At 39.8% G+C, this 21,161-nt stretch overlaps 1 protein-coding gene and 1 long non-coding RNA gene across 3 annotated transcripts in view; one reads left to right on the top strand and one right to left on the bottom strand.

Moving 5' to 3' along the window:
* Nucleotides 1–226: 226 nt before the first annotated feature.
* Nucleotides 227–21,161, top strand: part of LOC102552490 (uncharacterized) — a 50,920-nt gene continuing 29,985 nt past the window's right edge. Inside the window, exon 1 of one of the 2 annotated variants that reach the window (XR_593549.4) lies at nucleotides 227–581. This is a non-coding gene — a long non-coding RNA (uncharacterized LOC102552490). Of the gene's footprint in view, nucleotides 582–19,846; nucleotides 20,940–21,161 lie in introns of those variants that run through there. The other variant, XR_005487146.2, reaches the window with a different exon arrangement.
* LOC102552316 (uncharacterized) lies at nucleotides 13,915–20,632 on the bottom strand. The gene is made up of 5 exons (XM_063264436.1): nucleotides 20,541–20,632; nucleotides 19,710–19,849; nucleotides 19,432–19,609; nucleotides 16,450–16,532; nucleotides 13,915–14,730 (listed from the first exon to the last, which is right to left on the bottom strand). The coding sequence occupies exon 5, from the start codon at nucleotides 14,517–14,519 to the stop codon at nucleotides 14,166–14,168; it is 354 nt and encodes a 117-aa protein (XP_063120506.1). The 5' UTR covers nucleotides 14,520–14,730; nucleotides 16,450–16,532; nucleotides 19,432–19,609; nucleotides 19,710–19,849; nucleotides 20,541–20,632; the 3' UTR covers nucleotides 13,915–14,165.

Genomic DNA, 21,161 nt, shown 5'->3' with positions numbered 1-21,161 from the left:
ATGAAGCTAATCTAATAATGTACTTGACAGAAATATCGGTTGGTTTGTTAAAGGTCACCAGACACCAACTGCAGACATGTCTCTGTACTTTTCCCATTCTTTGTTTGGCCAGCTCATGTGAAACTGCTTACTGTGTATGCAAAGCCACAAACCAACACTTCCTGTCAATACGTTCCTGTTATCTCAGAATTTGGTGGTATTTCCTGGCCTTTAGGAAATACCCTCATTTCTACCTCTCACTTCCCCACTTAAAAAACCCAAGAGCTATAAAATTTTGCCTTCCTATCCTTTCCATGAGACATTTGTGATTTAAGCTTTAAGAGTCTTTGTTGGATGATTCTCTCCTCCTCCTATTGTAATAGACTTCTTAATAAAACATTTCCATGTTCATGTCATGATTGGATGGTTTACTATCGTAGTAATGACTTGAAGAAAATGCTGGCTGCCCTTCGACTGTCATTTTTCTACAACTTGCTGTGACTTGGACAGGATGCTGACTTCCATCCTGCTCTCTTCACCCAAGTGACGATGCCACCTTATTGAACCTTTGAAACCTGACTTGGAAAGCCAAATCAAAAACGGTGAGTCTCTAGCCTCCTGATTCCAATAACCCAGTGTTCTAGATATTTTTCTTTGTATCTCTCTAAGTCTACTTGTTTGGCCTCAATTCTTATCTTTTTCCACTGTTTCTCTAAATCCTTCTATATTTTAAAAATACATGATTGAACTTCGTGAATCCTTCTGAGTTCCAAGATCCCTGACACTGGCAGGCCTTTCTCTCACTGTCTAGGTCAACTTTCAATAATCTATTACCCCACACACCCCAGACTTTGAGCACATGGTCTTGAGAGAATTTGAGATTTTCCTGAACTGTCTCATTTTGTGAGGCTGCTTGATTTCATACCTCTGAGATCTCATCCAAGTAGCACTTAGCCTTTCCCCATCCACTTATTTGTTGCAGATGAAAACTATGTCATTCCTTCAAGAACCTTTATCAGAGACAGCACTTCCCTCAGAGGCCATCTTTCTTCCCCAGTTCTTCTTATCATAAGACATTCCCATAACCTGCTCTAACTCCAATCTTCTACTCTCCTCTGTCTTTACTTACCTGATTTATGTTCTTCATTTTTCTCAACCTCTATACCTCTACCCACTCTACTTCTTTGCCTCCAATTGCCAGATCTCACACTGTCGTCTAATTTGCTATGCTTTCCTTTAAGTCTCTCTGCCACGGTGACTCTGTATGAGCTTAGGGACACCAAGAGCAATAGTCTGAGGCTAAAAGGCCTAAGTAAAAGCAAACTAAATGTTTATCCACAAGAGCAGGCCTGAGAGACACCAGATCATAGCCATTGTCTCTCCTCTCTCCCTCCTTGTGTTAGCCCATAGGCTTCACAGAATTATGCATCATGTAAAAGGACAATATGAAGTTCTACGACACCAATAATAATGAAAAATTTCAGTTTTTATATTAAGCTTTAATTTACCCACCTGCCAAAACCATAATCTGTAAAAATGAAAAAGGCAGGCAATGAGGTTCCATTCTTTTCTATAAACCAATGGGCTTTATATTTCTGTGATAATGCTTCGACTATGGTTAGAATTTAAAATCTGAAGATGTTAGGTTATTTATGTCTCTGTCTGTATATGTATGTATACATGTATGCATGTGTGTGCCTGTAAAAACTGTGTTTGTGCAATATTTTCTTACATCCAGATGGTACTACCACATTCAATTATAAATTCCCTTAAAGGAGCTCATTTTGGATTGGCTTAGAGCTAAATAAAAGCCTATGAAAATTAAGAAATCAAAGTTTTTATATGGTCAAAGTAAAACCAAGTATTACTATAAAGACTTTAATAAAATGTTTTAAAACTCAAACTCGCGTGCTTCAGGAGAGTCTTTAGCTAATGAAAGTAATTTGATATGGTGGCTTTATAACTACAGTGAAGTCTTCTGAACTGTCAGCAAGACAAGCATAGATTACTTCATTTCGGTGTTTCCTCCTTATGCAGATATACTTAATATATTTGCTTGATACATATATTCTTGGTATATGCTAACTATATTTTGATATTTATGACATATGATGGCTCATGACTATTACATCTGAAATCTTTTTCTGTGAAAATTATGCTTATCAATTTCATAAGTTAGATGCCATATGCACTCTTCTTTGAAAAATAGAATTAATCTTTCCATGCATTTATATTTAGTCGAAACCTTTTGAATTGACTTTAAATGCCAGATAAATTTCCCCATCAATTGCATTATTTTGTAGTTAACTTTCATTGGGTCTTTTACTTTTCAAACTTTTAAAGTAATGGCAACCACAGACATTTTAACTGTTGGCTCTAGTTGACAGTGCTAACTCTGACACCTCCCAACAGTTACCAGCAAATTAGATATAGGGCAGGGGACTTTATCAGCAACAAAGTAGAACCTCAGATACCCACAAAAATGACCATGCCAGAAGCCTCTGATGGTGCTTCTTAAATAATCATGGTCCATAGCCATGTAAGAGTTGAGATTTCCATAACTCTATAGTTGAAAATGTTCTGTAGGTCTACGACTTCTCATCAAAGATTAAGTAGAACAAGAATTAATCATGTAGGACAGATTGACTGATGAGTGGCTGTAAGATTTCTCTGCAAGGGTGTTAGTGCTTTGGTCCTCTATTTTCTGGGTGAAAGGAATATCTTGTGCTCTAGATGTTTGCACTCAAAGTATTTCCATAGCCTCTGCTTATAAACAGATGAGACATGGAATTTCTCTCTCTTCCTCCTTAACATACCCTCTCAAATTTCAGAAATTCTTCCTGAGTTTCCTCATTTTCATTACTAAGGAGTTGTTTGTGCACATTCTGTAGAAGTGTGTCATGTTTTTGTTAATGAGACACAATTGGAAACACATGTAATTTGACTAAGTATTTGAGAATGACTCTTATTTCATAGGATTTGACTGTACAACCTTAAGAACTATTGTTGACTGAGTGGGGGAATCTTGCTGGGTTTCTGGCTTTCAGGGTTTCCAGGCTTAGAGGTGAGGAAGGAAATAGCTTCCCATTAGGCTCAGGAGTCAGAGTATTTTTTGAGGCCTGAGGAAAATGGAATCCCTGCCATAAAAATGTATTATGCCAGCTACAGGCTGTGGTGAGCCCTTAGCTTGACTTCTTACCCATAGAAGTTGTGAGAAGTGAAGTTTACGATTCTCTGCTGCATCTTCCTGCAGAGCAAATGTATGAAAATCCTCCTAAAACTTGTCATTCTTGTGACACTTGTCCAGATAGCCAAGACAAGCCCAACAAAATCAACCAGATCCCTGACTGAGGGTTCAAGAAAAATTGTTCTTGTCTCTGATCCAAAAGTAGGAGAGATACAGGAAGACATATATGTTTATGAGGGCAATAAGCCAATCTTCTGGATTATCTGAGTCTGGTCCTGTGCACTTGTGTTCAAACATCTTTGTATCTCTGTTAAACTGCATGGGACTGTTGGATATGCAAGCTATGTTTGGCAGAGATTTAACTGGTTTCTTCTTCCACTGTGGGCATGTTAATTTGGGTGTCAAATTATAAACTAGACTTGGTTCTTACACCTGGCACAAATTGTCAACCCTTATCAAATTTGCTGTACCGTGGACAAATGGTCAACATCCAACCAAGTTTTTCTGATCTTCCAATTTCTTTAAATATCCTATTATTTCTCTAAATGTGTCTATATTTCTAAATTAATCTTCTGCTTTCTCTCTCTTCTCCATTCTGTGAGACTTGAACCTCTTTGTACAGATGTTTGCTATATCCTGTGTTTCCTGTTTCTTCTGGGCAGACAAATCCCAATGTCTTGTTATAGATGTATCAAGAATTATTGATTCTGTTGAAGGCCCTGACTAGGCCCTATTTTCTTCTAGACATGCTATTGTCCTTACCACTAAATAAACCCATTTGAAATGCTGTCATAAATATCTTCCCAAGAGCTGTTGCCTAGGTACTATAGAATATCCCGAGAAGCATCAGAAAACTTAAGGAGCTGTGCCAGTGGCCCACATTTAGAAAGGTCCATCCAACACACCTAGACTTCCCAGAAATGGACATCCTTGGTTTCAGGTTCTGCTTCTTGAGTTAATATATCGGTTTTCCTTAATATGTCCATTTTTCTTTGTATGTGATGACAGAAAGGACACATCACTGATTTGTCAGCATGCTAAACAGGGTGAAAACTCTGACACTGGAGACTATTTCATTTTCCCAGAACCTAATTGCAATTCTCATCACTATTCCACAAAACTACACACAAACTTTTATTACTCTACCTTCCTCAGTTTCCTGCCATTTACCCCAGGACCTCTGCTTATCAAAGACCCCTTTTCATTCTCCTTACCAGAAATCTCTCCATTTGACTTTGTTGATTTCTTATCACAGTAGTCTGCTAGAATTGCATTTGCCTCGCTTAACTTTAGATGTACATTTCTTTCCTTGGCAAAGCCAATGATCTCATTCAGGATTTGACTTGAGGAGTTTAAATACATAAAGCTTTCAGATAATCTGAACAGTCAAATAGGAAGGTGGTACTCAGAAACAAACCTTGATTTCCTATTTAACCAAAATGACACTAAAAGAATTTTAAGGATTAAGGATTAATTCAACAACAGTATTTGAATACAATATGCAAATACCTGAATTTAATCCCTAAATGGGGACAAAGTGTACTTAAAGAAGATAGAGATATATCTTCCAGATATTTTAAGTGAAGATCTTGTTTCCTTAATAATCAAGAACGTGGTCGAATCAATCCTGAATGTAGACAATTATTCTGTTAAGAACCCAAATGTTTAACTTCTTGAGTGACTACTCATAAGGTAAAGAAAAGTCTTTTACTTAATTTATAAAGAAAAGATTACTAATCTAAGAAAATGTTATCATTTCTTGAGTGACTACTCATAAGGTAAAGAAAAGTCTTTTACTTTACCTTATAAAGAAAAGATTACTAATCTAAGAAAATGTTATCATTTCAATAGAGAAAGACAAGTAGCACAATTGCATCAGCATAATATTTGCTACTAAAGTTTAAGTTACTATAGACAAACTCATTTATACTTTTTCTTTTGCACTCCGGAAGTTATTCATTTATTTAAGTAAAAAATTCATTCTTCTTTTTCTTAACAATATTTATGTAACGGGGGATGGATGGCTTTATCTGACATCAATGGGAGGAGAAGCCCTTGGTCCCATGGAGGCTTGATGGCTCAGCATAAAATGATGCTAGAGCAGTGAGGCAGTGGGTAAGGAGCACCCTCACAGAGGCAAAGGGAGGGGAGAGATGGGGGATGGGATGGGAGGTTTGTGGAGGGGTAACTGGGAAGGGAGATATCATTTGAAATGTAAATGAATAAAATGGTTAAGAAAAACTAAAAAAAATCCTTCATTATTTTTCTCTACCACTCTGGTTCTTCTTGTCTCACCAGCAAACAACTATAACCTCTTATTGCTTATACTGTGCAGAAAACCTTTGGTGGTAGCAAAAAGGAAAGTTACAGGTGAGGCACATGGTAAGCAGCAAGGCAAGTCTTAATGGAGCTCCTGAAGAGGAAAGAATAGAAAGGCAAAGCTTCGGATTTATATAGAATGAGCAGAGTGAAGGACCAGTATATAGTAAAATAAGAGAGTACATCGATCAATATCAAGCAGGTGGATTCTTGTTAACTTGTCTTAAAAAGTTGTTTTCTTAGAGAGAACTGGAATGGGGAGAGTTTCTGGGATCAACTAGAAATGTAGAAAAATAGAAACTCTCAGGAATCTATGAGGGTGACCCTAGCTAAGACTCCTTCCTAGCAATAGTGATATGGAAACTAAAAGGCTGTCTCCTATAGCCAGGTTCAACTTCAGAACTTCTGGTGGAGGGATTGGGTTGCCAGGCCAACTGTGGAACCTCCAAGATAAAAAGGGGTGGAGGTGGAGTAGGAATTGGGGGAAGTGACCAAGTAAGAGCCAAGCTAGAGACCCATGCCATGGAAAGGAGCCCACTACTGACATCATTAATGATATTCTGCTATCCTTGCAGACAGGCACCTAGGATAAATGTCATCTGAGAGGCTTCACCTAGCAATTGATAGAAGTCTGATGCTGAGACCCACAGCACATTAAACCCACCGAACATTAGGCAGAGCTTGGGGGATCTCATGGGAGATAGAGAGGAAAGATTAAAGTAGCCAGGGAGGTCAAAGATACCACAGGGAGAACTACAGAATCAACTAACATGGGCCCATAGGGTATTACAGAGACTGAAGCACCAACCAGAAAGCATGCATGGGCCCGACCTGGGCCCTCTGCACATATGTAACAGTTGTGCTATTGGGTCTTCATATGAAATCCCTAACAGCAGAAGCAAGGGATGTCTCTGACTCTGATGCCTGCCATTGGATCTCTTTCCCTTAACTGGGCTGCCTTATCTATCCTAGATAGAAAAGGATGTACCTGCTAAAGCAGGTTGATGTCCATGCGAGGCCTCTCCTTTTCTGAGCAGAGCGGAAGGATAAGTGAGTGCCTGGGAGAAGAGGGAAGGGAAGCTGTGGTCTGGGTATAAAGTAAATTAATTAATTAATAAAAAAAAGTTATTTTCTAAAAGAACACTGAAAACTCTCAGAGAGAGAGAGAGAGAGAGAGAGAAAGAGAGAGAGAGAGACCCCTCCTCAGACTCGTTACAAGATTTATGACATTTTGTATCATCCCCTGCATTTAATCAGAATAATCTATGTGATCACTGAATTAAGACTATCCATCAGACCCTGAAGGAGTCATCATCGAATCAAGGATAGAAAATAATTCAGTGGTGAGGGGTGGGCCTCCTGAGTTCTCTCCTCCCTTTTGTCTAGCTGTGGAAAGGTTCATTTCCATGCAGACCAAGCGCAGTCACTCATACGTTAGACAGAACAGCCTTCATTCTAACATACTGCTAAAGATATACTTTTTTCTTTGAAATAATCGTTAAGAGTTTTCCAGAATTCCTAATTGAAATGTTGTCCACAAGCTTGCATTTTACAACCCTTCTCTCTAGCTTCTGGTTCTTACAATCTTTCTGCTTGTGACACAATGTTGCCAAAACCTTGCAAGAAACAAAGTAAGAGATTTTATTATGACTGAGCACTCAACTGCCACATTCTGGGAACCTTGTGTAGCCATAAGGCCTCGGCTGCATCATTACTCTCTAGAAACAGAAGTTTCTCTGCTTAAGGCTGAGAGTGGTAACTGTCTTCCTGCCTTGTCTAGACTAACCTCAAACACCTAATTATTGTGCCTCAGCTTCCTCCACTCTGGAACTACAGGCATGCAACATCATTCCTACTAAGGGAGTAGATAATTATCACTTATCTTCAGCATATTAATACTTTGCAGAAGATTAGCAGAGTTTATGAATATGTATCTCATTTATAGTCATAAATATGATTTATAGCTGAGACTCTCATGATGGCAAGAAGTATGTTCATGAATATACCCAAGTATATAATAGGCCTTGGATATCATAGGGAAATAAGAGGCAAACATATATAAGTAGAAAAATATGTTTAGCAATTAATTCTTTGTTGTTTCATCTAATTTAAATATGATATATATGAAGTGAATATTAATTAATTCATGTAGGAAACAGTCTTCAACCTAACATACTGCTAAGGTATGATTGTTTTCTTCAAAACAATGGTTCATTTGAATTAATATACATTTATATATTAGTAACCAGAGAAACATCGGCAATCAAAATGATAACTTTTCCAGACAACCTGTAAAATTGAGAAAGTACCAAGTACATAAAAAGTACATGTAGTTTTTAATACTTAACAGTGATAACTTAGGACACGCACCTACTTATATTGTCACAAATATTAAATTAAATACATTTGATAAAATTTACCAATTGCATGTACTTGAATTCTTAAAGCATTTGAACTTGTATTTGCAAGAATGCATTTTAGCATATGAAAATTAGAAGTTCAAGTTTTTCCATTTCTATGACTATTTGTAATATTCCCTTTATATAAGAACTATTTAAGGCCAATAAGATGACTTAACAAGTAAAAGCACTTGCCACTAAGCGTGCTGACTGGAATTTGATCACTGAGAATTACCCCCCACCCCAACCACCATCATGTAAGGAAAGAACTGCCTTCATGTTTTCCTCTTGTTAACCTTGGTTAGAGTTGGGGTTGTTTCCATGGTCTTTTATCCAGAAACTAACTGAAAATAAGGTCTCACACAGATTTTCAATGAAGCAATCTAAGTTTATTCTGATTGAAGCAATGCTACAGGCTTGACAGTAGGCACAATAAGTAAGAGTAGTCAGGGAGTCAAAAGAAAGCAGGTCTGGATACTCAGGATAATATTTTGTGTGGTTCAGTATTTTGATTGAGAAAGTAGATCAAATATTTTTCTTGCTGCACATTTTCCTTCTCATAATGCATCTGATTATAATTATATGTAAGTCCAATTATGCAAAGGCAGTGACTGTAAGTATGGTATTCTTCCTAAAAGTTCACACGAAGGACAGTTTGCCTTACTGTACAAACATCTGAAAATAGTTTGGTTCCTGATTTGCCCTTCTTCAGTTCTTCATACTAGGTATATTAGGAATACAGTTGAATAGAAACTACCTAAAATAATTGTTGTCATGAGTGAAAAATCTTTTAATCTTGTTCAGAGAGGGTATGCCTGTCACCTAATGCAAGTAGGGTACTAAGAGTTTCTGAGGTTTCTTTGTACGTTGTTTGGAAAGAAAGGTGTATGCCCATATAATGCAGCTGAGGGAGCTAGGCTACCAAGTATAAGAGATGAACGCATAATACAAAACCAAATGTGGTCCCAGGCCACTAAAATTTTCCCTGATCTTACCTGCCTCAACTTCCCTCTGAGAGACTTTCACCCAATTCCTTAGGGAAACTGAAGGCGGAAGGTCAGTCTTCCTGTAATTGTGTCATGCTGAGTAGGGGTGCAGAGCTGAGTAGGGCAGAAAGTTTCCCCTATTCTGTCGCTAATGCTATTATATGTCCTGAGACCCCAATTTGAAGGTGTATTCAAAATTTCTCAATGTGTTAGTCCAAGGTGTAGCAGATGTATCTCTCTGGCCATGATCAATCAAGTTTCCAGATAGATAGATAGATAGATAGATAGATAGATAGATAGATAGATAGGCAGGCAGACAGATAGACAGACAGACATATAGACAAATTAGAGAGATAGATCTATGAAGCCCTAGAATAAGCAAGAGAATCAGAGAGAGGAGGACCCTAGGGAATGCCAGCAGCATTTTCTTTACCCATCCTGGAGTTATGAGCAATGTAATTTTGTCCTGCACTGTCTAAGTTTTTTGTTTTGGACAACCACTCCCATGAGTGCAATTCCAGCATTTTGCAAGGAACTATGAGACTGATTCCCACTCAGGTACTTGGGACAGTTTCATTGTGTAGGCCAAAAGGGAATTTGAATTCCAGGCTCTATGCTACATGTGTGCATCAGGGCCTGGTACTTGCAGCTTGCTTAATTGCATTGCACCCCTTTTAAATGTTATTAATCCCTGTGGCTTATATCTTTCTATTCAGAGATGGGGTTCTAAGAAGTCAGCCTCAGCATAGAACTGAGCCTTACCAGAAGCTTATTTGCAAGGAGAACACAGGTTCAGTCCTTCTAGAAATCTACTAACTACTGGCAATCGGCCCAAGGGGAAGAACAGGAAACAGACGTAAGATGAGGGTCCATTCCTGAATCAACCCCAAAAGGTAACACACACCCATGCGCATGCACGTGCACACACAAACACACACACACACACACACACACATGCACACACACACACATGCACGCACTCACGCATGCACGCAGGCACTCACAGACACACACACACACTCACAGACACACACCACACACGCACACAAAGGTAACATCTTTCTTCCTACCAGGCACCTCCACTGTGCTCTTGCATGGACTTTCTCCTTTCCTTGGTCCACGTTCCTGTTATCTCTCTTCACTTGTCGAACCATTTACTCTCCAAAATCTGCTGCAGAAGGCCCATCTTTGGACCAATTCAAATTCTATTCCTATAAAAAATCTACTAAAATTGCTTCTGCCTTACCAAATATAATCACAAATTATTTTCTTAACAAGAATATGGAATATCAGTCTTTTGACTAAGTGGGTAAAGAAAATACTGCTGGCATGCCCTAGGTTCCTCCTCTCTTGCTTACTCTAGGGCATCATAGATAGATAGATAGATAGATAGATAGATAGATAGATAGATAGATAGATAGATAGATAGATAGATAGATAGATATAGATAGAAGATAGGTAGGTAGGTAGATAGATAGATAGATAGATAGATAGATAGATAGATAGATAGATAGATAGATAGACAGATACACAGATAGATGATGGATAGATAGATAGATAGATAGATAGATAGATAGATAGATAGATAGATAGATAGATAGATAATTTGTGTCTGTGTGTGTGTGCATGTGTGCCTGCCTGTATGCGTGCGTGCATGTGTGTGTGTGTGTGTCTGTGAGTGTGTGTGTGTGTCTGTGAGTGCCTGCGTGCATGCGTGAGTGCGTGCATGTGTGTGTGTGCACGTGTGTGTGTGTGTGTGTGTGTGTGTGTGTGTGTGCACGTGCATGCACATGGGTGTGTTGTTACCTTTTGGGGTTGATTCAGGAATGGACCCTCATCTTACGTCTGTTTCCTGTTCTTCCCCTTGGGCCGATTGCCAGTAGTTAGTAGATTTCTAGAAGGACTGAACCTGTGTTCTCCTTGCAAATAAGCTTCTGGTAAGGCTCAGTTCTATGCTGAGGCTGGCTTCTTAGAACCCCATCTCTGAATAGAAAGATATAAGCCACAGGGATTAGTGACATTTAAAAGGGGTGCAATACAATTAAGCAAACTGCAAGTACCAGGCCCTGATGCACACATGTAGCCTAGAGCCTGGAATTCAATGTCTAAATTCCCTTTTGGCCTACACAATGAAACTGTCCCAAGTACCTGAGTGGGAATCAGTCTCACAGTTCCTTGCAAGACGCTTGTATTGCACTTAAAGTTCTTCCACTGTACCCTCACATGGACTTCCTCCTTTCCTTGGTCCATGTTCCTGCTATTCCTCCTCCCACGTCAAGCCATTTAAGCTCAGACATCTGCTACCAAAGTTTCACCTCTTGACCAATTCGAACTCTATTCTCATAAAAAAGAAAAGAAAAGAAAAGAAACTACAGCAAACAAGAGGTAATTGCTCCCTGAAAGTATTTCACAAATGTCCCATTTTGTATATTCCCCAAGGCAATGAGAAGTATAGATAGCCATTTTTCTGAAGTCTCTTGGGAAAGTTTGTCTACTACACATTTCAAGATGTCATTGGCTCCTTGGGCTTTTCTGCAGAGCTAAGGCATCTTGGGAGAATGTAAGTGATATTTAATGCCTTAGACACTCCTCGGGTTTTGTGAGTTAAAAGTATCCAAGATAAAGTTTAGTAAAGTCTTTGTTACTTCCACAGCACTCTCTGTTTGATTGGGAAAAAAAGATCCTTTACCCATCCGAAAAAGGAAAATACGTTCATTAGAGCTTACTTCCACTGAAGAAGACCTACTTCTCTCAGAAGTCTCACCACCATCTTGTTCATTGTCCTTGCAGTGGTCTAGGGTATTGGTTCTCAACCTTCCTCATCCTGTACTCTTCATATAGTACCTCATGTTGTGGTGACCTCCAACCATAAAATTATTCTCATTGCTACTGTATTGTTATAACTGTAATTTTTCTATGGTTATGAAAGAGAATGTGAATATGCCATCTGATATGCACAGTCCTGTGAAAATGTGGTTTGGGCCCCCAAAGTGCTTGCCGCTCATGGGTTGAGAACCACTGGTTTAGAGAGATTATGGCTTCTGTTTGAATCTTCTCTTCCATTCACAATTGCAGACCCATTGTTCATCCATGAATGTAGTTCATATCTGTAGAAGATGAATTTGTTTGCTCATAGCATCCAGAGCTTACTGTGGTTCATCAGTGGTGATGTAGATGTTTTCAGGTGGAGGCAATGACAGTCTCTCCAGGAGTTCATAGTCATCCATTCTCTGAGGCCATGTGAGTCTTAGATGTCCTAACTCTTCCTATGTTCTTGGAAACCACAACAGGAGCTGACTGAATGTCTGTTGCAGTATTTTCCCAGTGTCCACACTTTGCTTGAACTTTGGGTATTCCAACAAGGACTACCCCAATTATGGCCGTCATTGTTTTGGTTATGTTTTATCTCTAAATTAATTTTCGTTCCTCCTTTGAGTTCTGATTTCTATAGACAGGGAAGGTCATTCCCACTAGCAGGTTTAGTAGATCTTGGTCCTATATGTAATTTTGTAGTTTCTTTTATGTATTAGAGGCAGACTGAGTGATGAAATGTTGCTCCATTACGGCTTTTGCTTCTAGAGTTGTAAGGTCGATATTAGCACTTTTACAGAAAACTTCCTTGAGTTTACTTGAAAAGAACAGAATTTCCAGATTTTCCTTTAGTGATCTTTCTGATTTTGTCATCAAGGAGTGGATTAATTATGTCCTTTTTCATTCATCCAATAATAATCTCCAGGAATTTTGCTCTCATCCACATTTCTCAGTATTGTAATCCACAATTGGCAGAGCAGATGTTATCTTAATTCTTAGCAATCATTTCTGCCTCTTTTCTAGCCATTGATAGTATTCATTCACTTTCTATTGTAGAGCAGAAAGTAACAAGAACAAATATTTCTCTTCCAGGACAGATCAATTGCCAGGGTCAGAGTCTGGAACACACTGACAAATTTATCTTGACCTTCAGAATAATCGTTCATGATCTTCTTCACTGCTGAATATATGCCACAAAAGGGGCGACCTACACTGTAGAAATTCCTCTGGGCCCAGGTATCTTCTATACAGAAAGTCTCTTTCTTCCTCTTCTTCTCCTTCTGCTTCTTCTCCTCCTTCTCCTTCTCTTCCTCATTGTCTTCCTCCTCCTCCTCCTCTTCTTCTTCTTCATCTCCTCCTTCTCCTCCTTCTCCTCCTTCTCCTTCTCTTCCTTCTTTTCATTTTACTTTTCCTCCTCCTCTTCTTCATCTTCATTCTGCTCCTTCTTCTCCTTCTTCTTTTCCAACTTCATTTCCTTTTCTTTCTTCTCATTCTCCTCCTTCTTCTCCTTCTCCTGCTTCTTATTCTCCTTCTTTTCCTCATTATCATCCTCCTTCTCCTCCTCATCCTTCTTCTTCTCCAACTTCTTCTCCTTCTTCTGTCCTTCTCCTTCTTCTCCTGTCCTCATCCTCCTTCTCCTCCTTCTCCTTCTCCTTCTTCTCTTCCTTCTCCTTCTCATTTTACTTTTCCTCCTTCTCCTCCTCTTCATCTTCATCCTACTCCTCCTTCTCATTCTTCTCCGCCTTCATTTCCTTTTCCTCCTTCTCATTCTCCTCCTCCTTCTTCTCCTTCTTCTGCTTCTTCTCCTCCTTCTCCTTCTCTTCCTCATTATCTTCCTCCTCTTGCTCCTCTTCCTTCTTCTTCTCCTTCTTCTTCTCCTTCTTCTTCTCCTTCTCCTTCTTCTCCTTCTCCACCATCTTTTCCTCCTCCTTCTTCTCCTTCTTCTCTTCCTTCTTCTCCTTCTCCTTCTCTTCCTCATTATCATCCTCCTCTTCCTCCTCTTCCTCCTCTTCCTCCTTCTCCTTCTCTTTCTTCTTCTTCTCCTTCTCCACCATCTTCTCCTCCTTCTCCTCCTTCTTCTCCTTCTTATCCTCCTCCTCATCATCTCCTCTTCATCCTCCTCTTCTTTCTCCTCCTCCTTCTTCTACTTCCTCTCTTTCTATTTCCTCTCCTTCTTCCTCTCCTTCTTCCTCTCCTCCTCCTCCTTCTTCTTCTCCTTCTCCTTCTTCTCCTTCTCCACCATCTTGTCCTCCTTCTCCTCCTTCTTCTCCTTCTCCTTATTCTCTTCCTTCTTCTCCTTCTCATTTTACTTTTCCTCCTTCTTCTCCTCTTCATCTTCATCCTACTCCTCCTTCTCGTTCTTCTCCACCTTCATTTCCTTTTCCTTCTTCTCATTCTCCTCCTCCTTCTTCTCCTTCTTCTGCTTCTTCTTCTCCTCCTCACTTTACTTCTCCTCCTTCTCCTTCTCTTCATCTTCATCCTACTCTACTCCTCCTTCTCATTCTTCTCCACCTTCATTTCCTTTCCCTTCTCATTCTCCTCCTCCTTCTTCTCCTTCTCCTTCTCCTCCTCATTATCATCCTCCTCTTCCTCATCCTCTTCCTCATCCTCTTCCTCCTCTTTCTCCTCTTCCTCCTTCTCCTTCTCCTTCCCCTTCTTCTTCTTCTCCTTCTCCTTTTCCACCATCTTCTCCTCCTTCTCTTCCTTCTTCTCCTCCTCCTTCTTCTCCTCCTTCTCCTCTTCCTCATTATCATCCTCCTCTTCCTCATCCTCCTCCTCCACTTCCTCCTTCTCCTTCTCCTTCCCCTTCTTCTTCTTCTCCTTCTCCTTTTCCACCATCTTCTCCTCCTTCTCTTCCTTCTTCTCCTTCTTATCCTTCTCCTCCTTCTCATCATCTCCTCTTCATCCTCCTCTTCTTTCTCCTCCTCCTTCTTCTACTTCCTCTCTTTATATTTCCTCTCCTTCTTCCTCTCCTCCTTCTTCTTTTTTTTCTTCTTTTTCTTCTCCTTTTCCTTCTCCTCTTCCTTCTTCTTCATTATATAAGGTTTCCCTGCAGATGTTACAGACAAGTAGAATTTATGGTTTCTGAACCTCAAGGGAATATCAGAAAGTACAGGAAGAGATCCAGAAGTGTTTTTTTTCCTTGTGGCATAGGAGGGGTGCTAGGAAATTACTGCAAAGAAGGCAGGATGCTGATTACTCCTAAAAGACAAAGGGACTTTGAAATAACATGTAAATTTTCTTCATCTATCTGCACACGTCTTTTGCAGGGGTGGGGATGATATAGAACCATAAACGTCTGGACATGAGGCATTGCATACCATTTCCCCTGTCTTCTGTGGCAATAATCTAATTGGAACAGAGTGAAGGATGGTGCTATAGTTAAGACTGCCATTTGAGGACCACATTTTTTTTACATCCCAGCAATCATTGTGACCTATGAATTGTTATCTAGGTCAAACTTCTGTCAATGGGTAAGGATATACCTGAAGGGAAGAGTATAGTAAAACAAAAAAGTAGAACTTGCAATGGAGGAGGGAGGAAGGAAGGGAGGGAGGGAGGGAGAGAGACAGAGACAGAGAGAGAGAGAGAGAGAGAGAGAGAGAGAGAGAGAGAGAGAGAAAATGGAGAATTGTTAGTCTACTTTTGTGAAAAAGGAATACACATGAGAAGAAAGACAGGGAGAATGAATATGTGAGTTCCCAAAGTACTGCCCATTAAATTTGAACATCTTAGTGCCTTAGACAGATATTGATGCCTCTTTTGCATCCTTAGAAATAAATTTCTTCTCTGAAACATTTTAGCTGGAGCACCTCTCAATGCAAGAATAGCAATTTAGAAACCCTCCAGTTGAAGACCTAGGCTCTTGCCAATGAGCATCTTGAGATGCTCAGTGAAGGTTGAAGGAGAAGTTCTATTTATAGTTAGGAGTAGTAACTGATTATCCTGATCATCATTATATTATTATTATTATTATTATCATTATCATTATCATTATTATCATCATCATTTTAAAACCATCACTATCATATCCTGGCTATATAACCAGTCAAGCAAGTCAAGAAAATGCCATAACCTCTCATGCATACCTTTAAATTTTTGAAAGGGGCATGACATACAGTGTTCCATGAGTTTGGACATGTAAAGAGTGATTTTTTCCCTAACCGAAGAAGGAGGATTAGTCCAGCTCATGACAGAAATAGCAACGTCTCTGAATCTTTGAATGCAGAGACTCTATTACTTGAAGGCTGGGAGGTCCCCAAAGTTTAGTAATAGATGTTTGAAGAAGTAACAAAACATTAAGTCACAGGAAAAGAGGGGTTAAAAACATCTATATCAGTGATAGCAGACAGCATATGGTTTAAATCCTGGAGAAATCATCAAATAAAGGTAGCCAAAGGAAGTGTCCCTATTATAGAAAAGAGAATATTTCCTCAATAAATAAAACTTTAGCATTTTGTGTTTCTTTCCCTTTCAAGCATTTACTTGCCTTTGTAGGGTTATTTGCTCATTCAAGCAGTATGGCAAAAAAATAAAAAGAAAAGAAAAGAAAAAACTGTCAAAGACAGATTTTTTTTCTGTCTCTGGCTAAGGATATGGTGTATAAACTCTAGTCACTGACACCTGTATTTTATAGTGCAGAAAGAACATAGTCTGATAGATTTTTTCAACCAAACTCATAAATTCAACTTACGATAGATATCCAAATGAAAAGGAAAAACATAATGTAATGTTGGAAGTGGTTAGCAGTGATATAGCAGAGTCTTACCTCCTGGATGGCTCAGCTCACCTCTGGTTAGGGTCTCAGTTGAATTCTGAGTTGTCAAACATTCTAGATTCTTGTCCTCTTGCCTAAAGAATGGAAAAATCAGAGCTCAGAGAGACTTGCAAATGAAGCAATATGATTTTTTTTCTTAGTGAAGCAATGCTACAAATGTTTCAGGGATATACTGTTAAGATTGACAGTGGAGCCTTGAACTCATTGGCAGAAATTTTCCTAAACTCCAATGGCACAGGTTATAAGAATAAGAATTGATAAATGGGACCTCATGAAATTTGAAAGTGTAAGGCAAAATACATAGCCAATAGGACAAATTGGCAACCTACAGATTGGGAAAAAGTCTTCACTAACCCCACATTCACTAGAGGGTTAATATCCAAAATATATAAAGAATTCAAAAAACTAACTACCAAAAATTCAAACAACCCAATCCAAAAAAAAAAAAATGAGGTATAGAACTAAACAGAGAATTCACAACAGAGGAATCTCATATGGCTGATAAGCACTTAAAAAAATATCCAAAGTCCTTAGCGGTAGGAAAATGCAAATCAAAACAACCCTGAGATTCCACCTTATACAAATCAGAATGACTAAGATCAAAAACCTCAGGTGACAGAACTTGTTGGCAAGGATGTGGAGAAAGAGGAACACTCCTCCATTGCTGGTTGGATTGCAAACTGGTACAACCACTATGGAAATTAATCTGGAAGTTCCTCAGAAAATAGAAAATCAGTTTATCAGAAGGCCCAGCTATACCACTCTTAGGGATATATCCAAAAGGTGTCCCACCATGCCACAGGGGCACATGTTCTACTATGTGCATAGTGGCCTTATTTGTGAAGGCCAGAAATGGAAAGAACCCAGATGTCCTTCAAGAGAGGAATGGATAAAATAAATGTAGCTCATTTACACAATGGAATACTACTCAGCTATTAAGAATGGGGACATCATGAGTTTCGCAGGCAAATGATGGAACTAGAAAATATCATTCTGAGTGATGTAACTCAGACCCAAAAGGGCATGCATGATATGTACTCACTAAAGTACAGAATACCCAGGATACAATTCGTAGAATTCAAAAGGGTTAACAAGCCAAAGGGTCCAAGTGAGGATGCCTCAATGCCACTCAGGAGGGAAAAGAAAGCAATCACGGGAGTCAGGAGAGGGGGGACCTGGGTGGGAAAGGGGACAGGGAGGAGAAGATGGGAACATGATCAGGTATTGGGTTGGAGGAACAAGACTGAAGCCCTGAGAGCCAGCAAGAAGATTGGAAACAGGCAACCTTGGATGGATAGGAGGTGGGAGGACCCTCTAGAATGTACCAGAAACCTAGGAGGTAAGATATTCTCAGGACTCAAAGGACCTTAGATTGAAATGCCCTACAGTGGAGAGAGGGAACTTGTGGAGCACACCTCCAGTAGAAAGACAAGGCATCAAGTGGAAGGATGGGGTTGCCATCACATAGTCAAAACCTCTGACCCAGAATTGTTCCTGTCTGAAAGAACTGCAGAAACAAAAATGGAGAAGAGCCTGAGGAAAGGAGGTCCAGTGACAGGTCCAAATTAGGATCCAGATCAAGGGGAGACCCCAAGGCCTGACACTATTACTGATGCTATGGTGTGCTCAGCAAAAGAGGCCTATCATGACTGCCTCTCTGAAAGACCCAACAAGCAGCTGAAAGAGTCAAATACAGATATTTACACCCAACCAATAGACAGAAGCTGCTGACCCCTGTGGTTGAATTAGGGGAAAGCTGGAAGAAGCTGAGGAGGACGATGACCCTATAAGACCAGCAGTCTCAACTTACTAGGATCCCTGAGATCTCTCAGGAACTGGACCACCAACCAGGCAGCATATACCAGCTGGTATGAGGCCCCCAAAACATATACAGCACAGGACTGCTGGGTCTGGACTCAGTCAGAGAAGATGTACCTAACCCTCAAGAGACTTGAGGCCCCCGGGAATAGGGAGGTCAGGTGCGGTGGTTTGGTTCGGGGGAAGCATCTTCCTGGAGACAGGGTAGGAGGCATGGGATGTGAAACAGTCAGAGGGTGGACCAAGATTGACAGTGAGCCCAATAAGTAAGGATAGTCAAGGGCCCTAGATTACAGCCTGGAGTCTCTTTTAATGGAGGCTAAAGAAAAGCAGGGCTGGTTATTAACAAGCCTATTTTGAATAGTTCTCTAATTTGATTGTAGATTATGGCATATATCCATTTTTCCTACTGCACATATTCCTTCCCATAGTGCATAGGATTTTAATCATATATAAGAAAGATTATGCAAAGGTAAAAAGGGTAAATATGATTTTTCACTTGAAGGGCTAAGATTACCTTACTGTACATATACCTAAAACCAGTTCAGGCTGGACTGACCCTTCTATTCATACCATACATTGAGAATGTTCTCGAATACAGAGTGTCTAAATTTGAATAGTGTTAGGAGCAGAGAAAGCTATGCTATTGCTCAGAGAGGGATGTATCTGTAACCCAAGGCAGGTGAGGGGTTAAAGTTATTCTGTAGTTTCTCTGTGCATTGTTCAGAAAGTACATGCAGCTAAGTGAACTACATCACCAAGCCAATTATGCAAGATAAAACTTATTTAGTTGTAAGTCAATCAGAATAGAGCTTCTAAAAATATGACCGACTTTAATAACATTATCTGATAGTAAGAATAGACTACATTATTACAGATACATATATATGTATATATAATTTAACCATAAACCAGGCATAAACACAGAAACATTATATTCAAGACCCTCATTTTCCTAGAAGCAACAAATTCTTCAAGTTGCCCTTAAAGAAAATTAAATGGAAAAGAGTCACTTCTTCAATTTTCTGTCATTTTTCATCTAATAGAGACATAATATTTATAAACAGTCAATTCATTGGCAGAGATTCCTAAATTACCATAAGAGCACTTAAACGCAACTGAAAAGTTTTTAAAATGTACCTGTAAAATTTTTACCTGCTGTCAACAGAATAGAGAGAGCCTGGAACACAGGATCAGGACCCAGACTCACTAGTTTGGGCCAGGGGTTTTTGGGTAGAAACAGAGCTCCCAAGCTCTAGGCAGCCTTTTTTACCCTGTGGAAGACATGAGTATCGGAGGGTAAGGTCCACATCCTGAATTACAGCACCACCTGCTAAAGCAGAACCAGATAATAGAGAGAGAAACGTTACTCACACTGTTGCAAACCCAACCCGCTAAAGCCATAGTAGATAAAATAGAGAAACATTACTCACCCTGTTCTAAGAGGGAAATCACCTCTGAGGTGCAGCTCACAAAAGACACTGCGGGTCTGCAGGAGCTTTTATAGAACTATGAAGGGGCATGCTGTGGTCTGCGTCTATTTGATCTGCAGTTACTGTGAGCACAGTGGTTTCTTGTTTTCCAGGTAATGAATAAAAACAGAATTGTTTTTTTACAAAATGTTCTTAGTGTTTCCTGCAAACCGTGAGACGGGTGTGTTTCTCACCTCCCACTCTCATATGCACTTGCTTCTTATCTCCCATCCCCATCTGACATGTGCCTGGCACTTGCTGTGTAGCCGGCCTGGCTTAAAATTTGTTTCTATACTTCCTTCTCTGCCTGCCAGTTCTGTGATGACAAGTGTGCACCATGCACGACTTTCCACACTTTATTTGCACTTATCTATGACCGTTGCCCTATACAACATCTCTGTCCTAAATGGCATCTTCCCTCCTTCCTCCCTTCCTTCCCTTCACCAGTCAATTTCTTCAGAAACACCAGAAGGATCTAAAATAAAAATATTATATTACCAATCTCTTAAAAATGTTTTGGGCCAGTGACATGATTCAGTCGGTAAAATGGCCAGCCAGGGCCCACATGGTGAAAAGGAGAACCAACTATCCCATGCTGTCTTCTTGCCTTTACACACAAGCTCATGCTCACACACATAAACACACACACAAGCACGCACACACTCTGTGGCGCTCAGATTATACACTCATAGATAAACAAATGCAATAATTTTTAAATGTATTGTCCTCGTTGCCTTCTGAAGACTCTATACTATAGAACACGAGAGTAAGACCCTTCATTGTCTGACTCACCGGTCTACTTTAGCCAGTCTCTGCATCCCAGCTCTCCTCACAGCCAGCAGCTATCTCACTCTGTCTTCATCTCCACATCCAGCCAAGACACAGTCTTCTTTTTCTGATTCAAAGGCCCTCCTCTTCCGTCTTATGAAGTCTTGATGTCTGAATATTGGAACTTCCACAGCACTATTACCTCAGGCCACTCCCACTGATAGACCAAAGACTAGGCAACTTTATAAGGAAAATTAATCTGCTTTGGGCTCATGGACCTGAATTACAAGTCTAAAGTCTGCATTTTATGATGGTTCTCTTGCTGGTAGAATTCAAGGGACTACTGGGTATGATGGTTTAGCTAGATCGCCTAATTTGATGGAATGGAGAGATGCCTATGAAATTGTTAAATCACCTGTCAAGGTATGTCAGTGAAGGTATTTATTATTTAAGGGAGAGAAGACTATGGGCACCTCCATCCCACTGTTTTGGGTCCCTAAAGGGAACAAAGAAAGGCAAAGAAAGGGAGAGAGTGTGCTAGTTCAGGGATGCTGCATATATATTAAGGTATAATTTCCCCCTGGACCATGCTCCAAATCTGCAGAACAATACCATATACAAATTGACTCTTTTTTAATTGTATTA

This window comes from Rattus norvegicus, chromosome 7 (assembly GCF_036323735.1).
Source record: "Rattus norvegicus strain BN/NHsdMcwi chromosome 7, GRCr8, whole genome shotgun sequence".
NCBI lineage: Eukaryota > Metazoa > Chordata > Mammalia > Rodentia > Muridae > Rattus > Rattus norvegicus.
The sequence above is the reverse complement of the archived record's forward strand: the minus strand, read 5'-3'. Positions and strand labels throughout refer to the sequence as shown.

Coding starts and splice junctions, on each gene's coding strand:
- LOC102552316 (XM_063264436.1), bottom strand. CDS start 14,519: ATGGTGGAAAAGGAGAAGGAGAAGAAGAAGAAGGGGAAGGAGAAGGAG.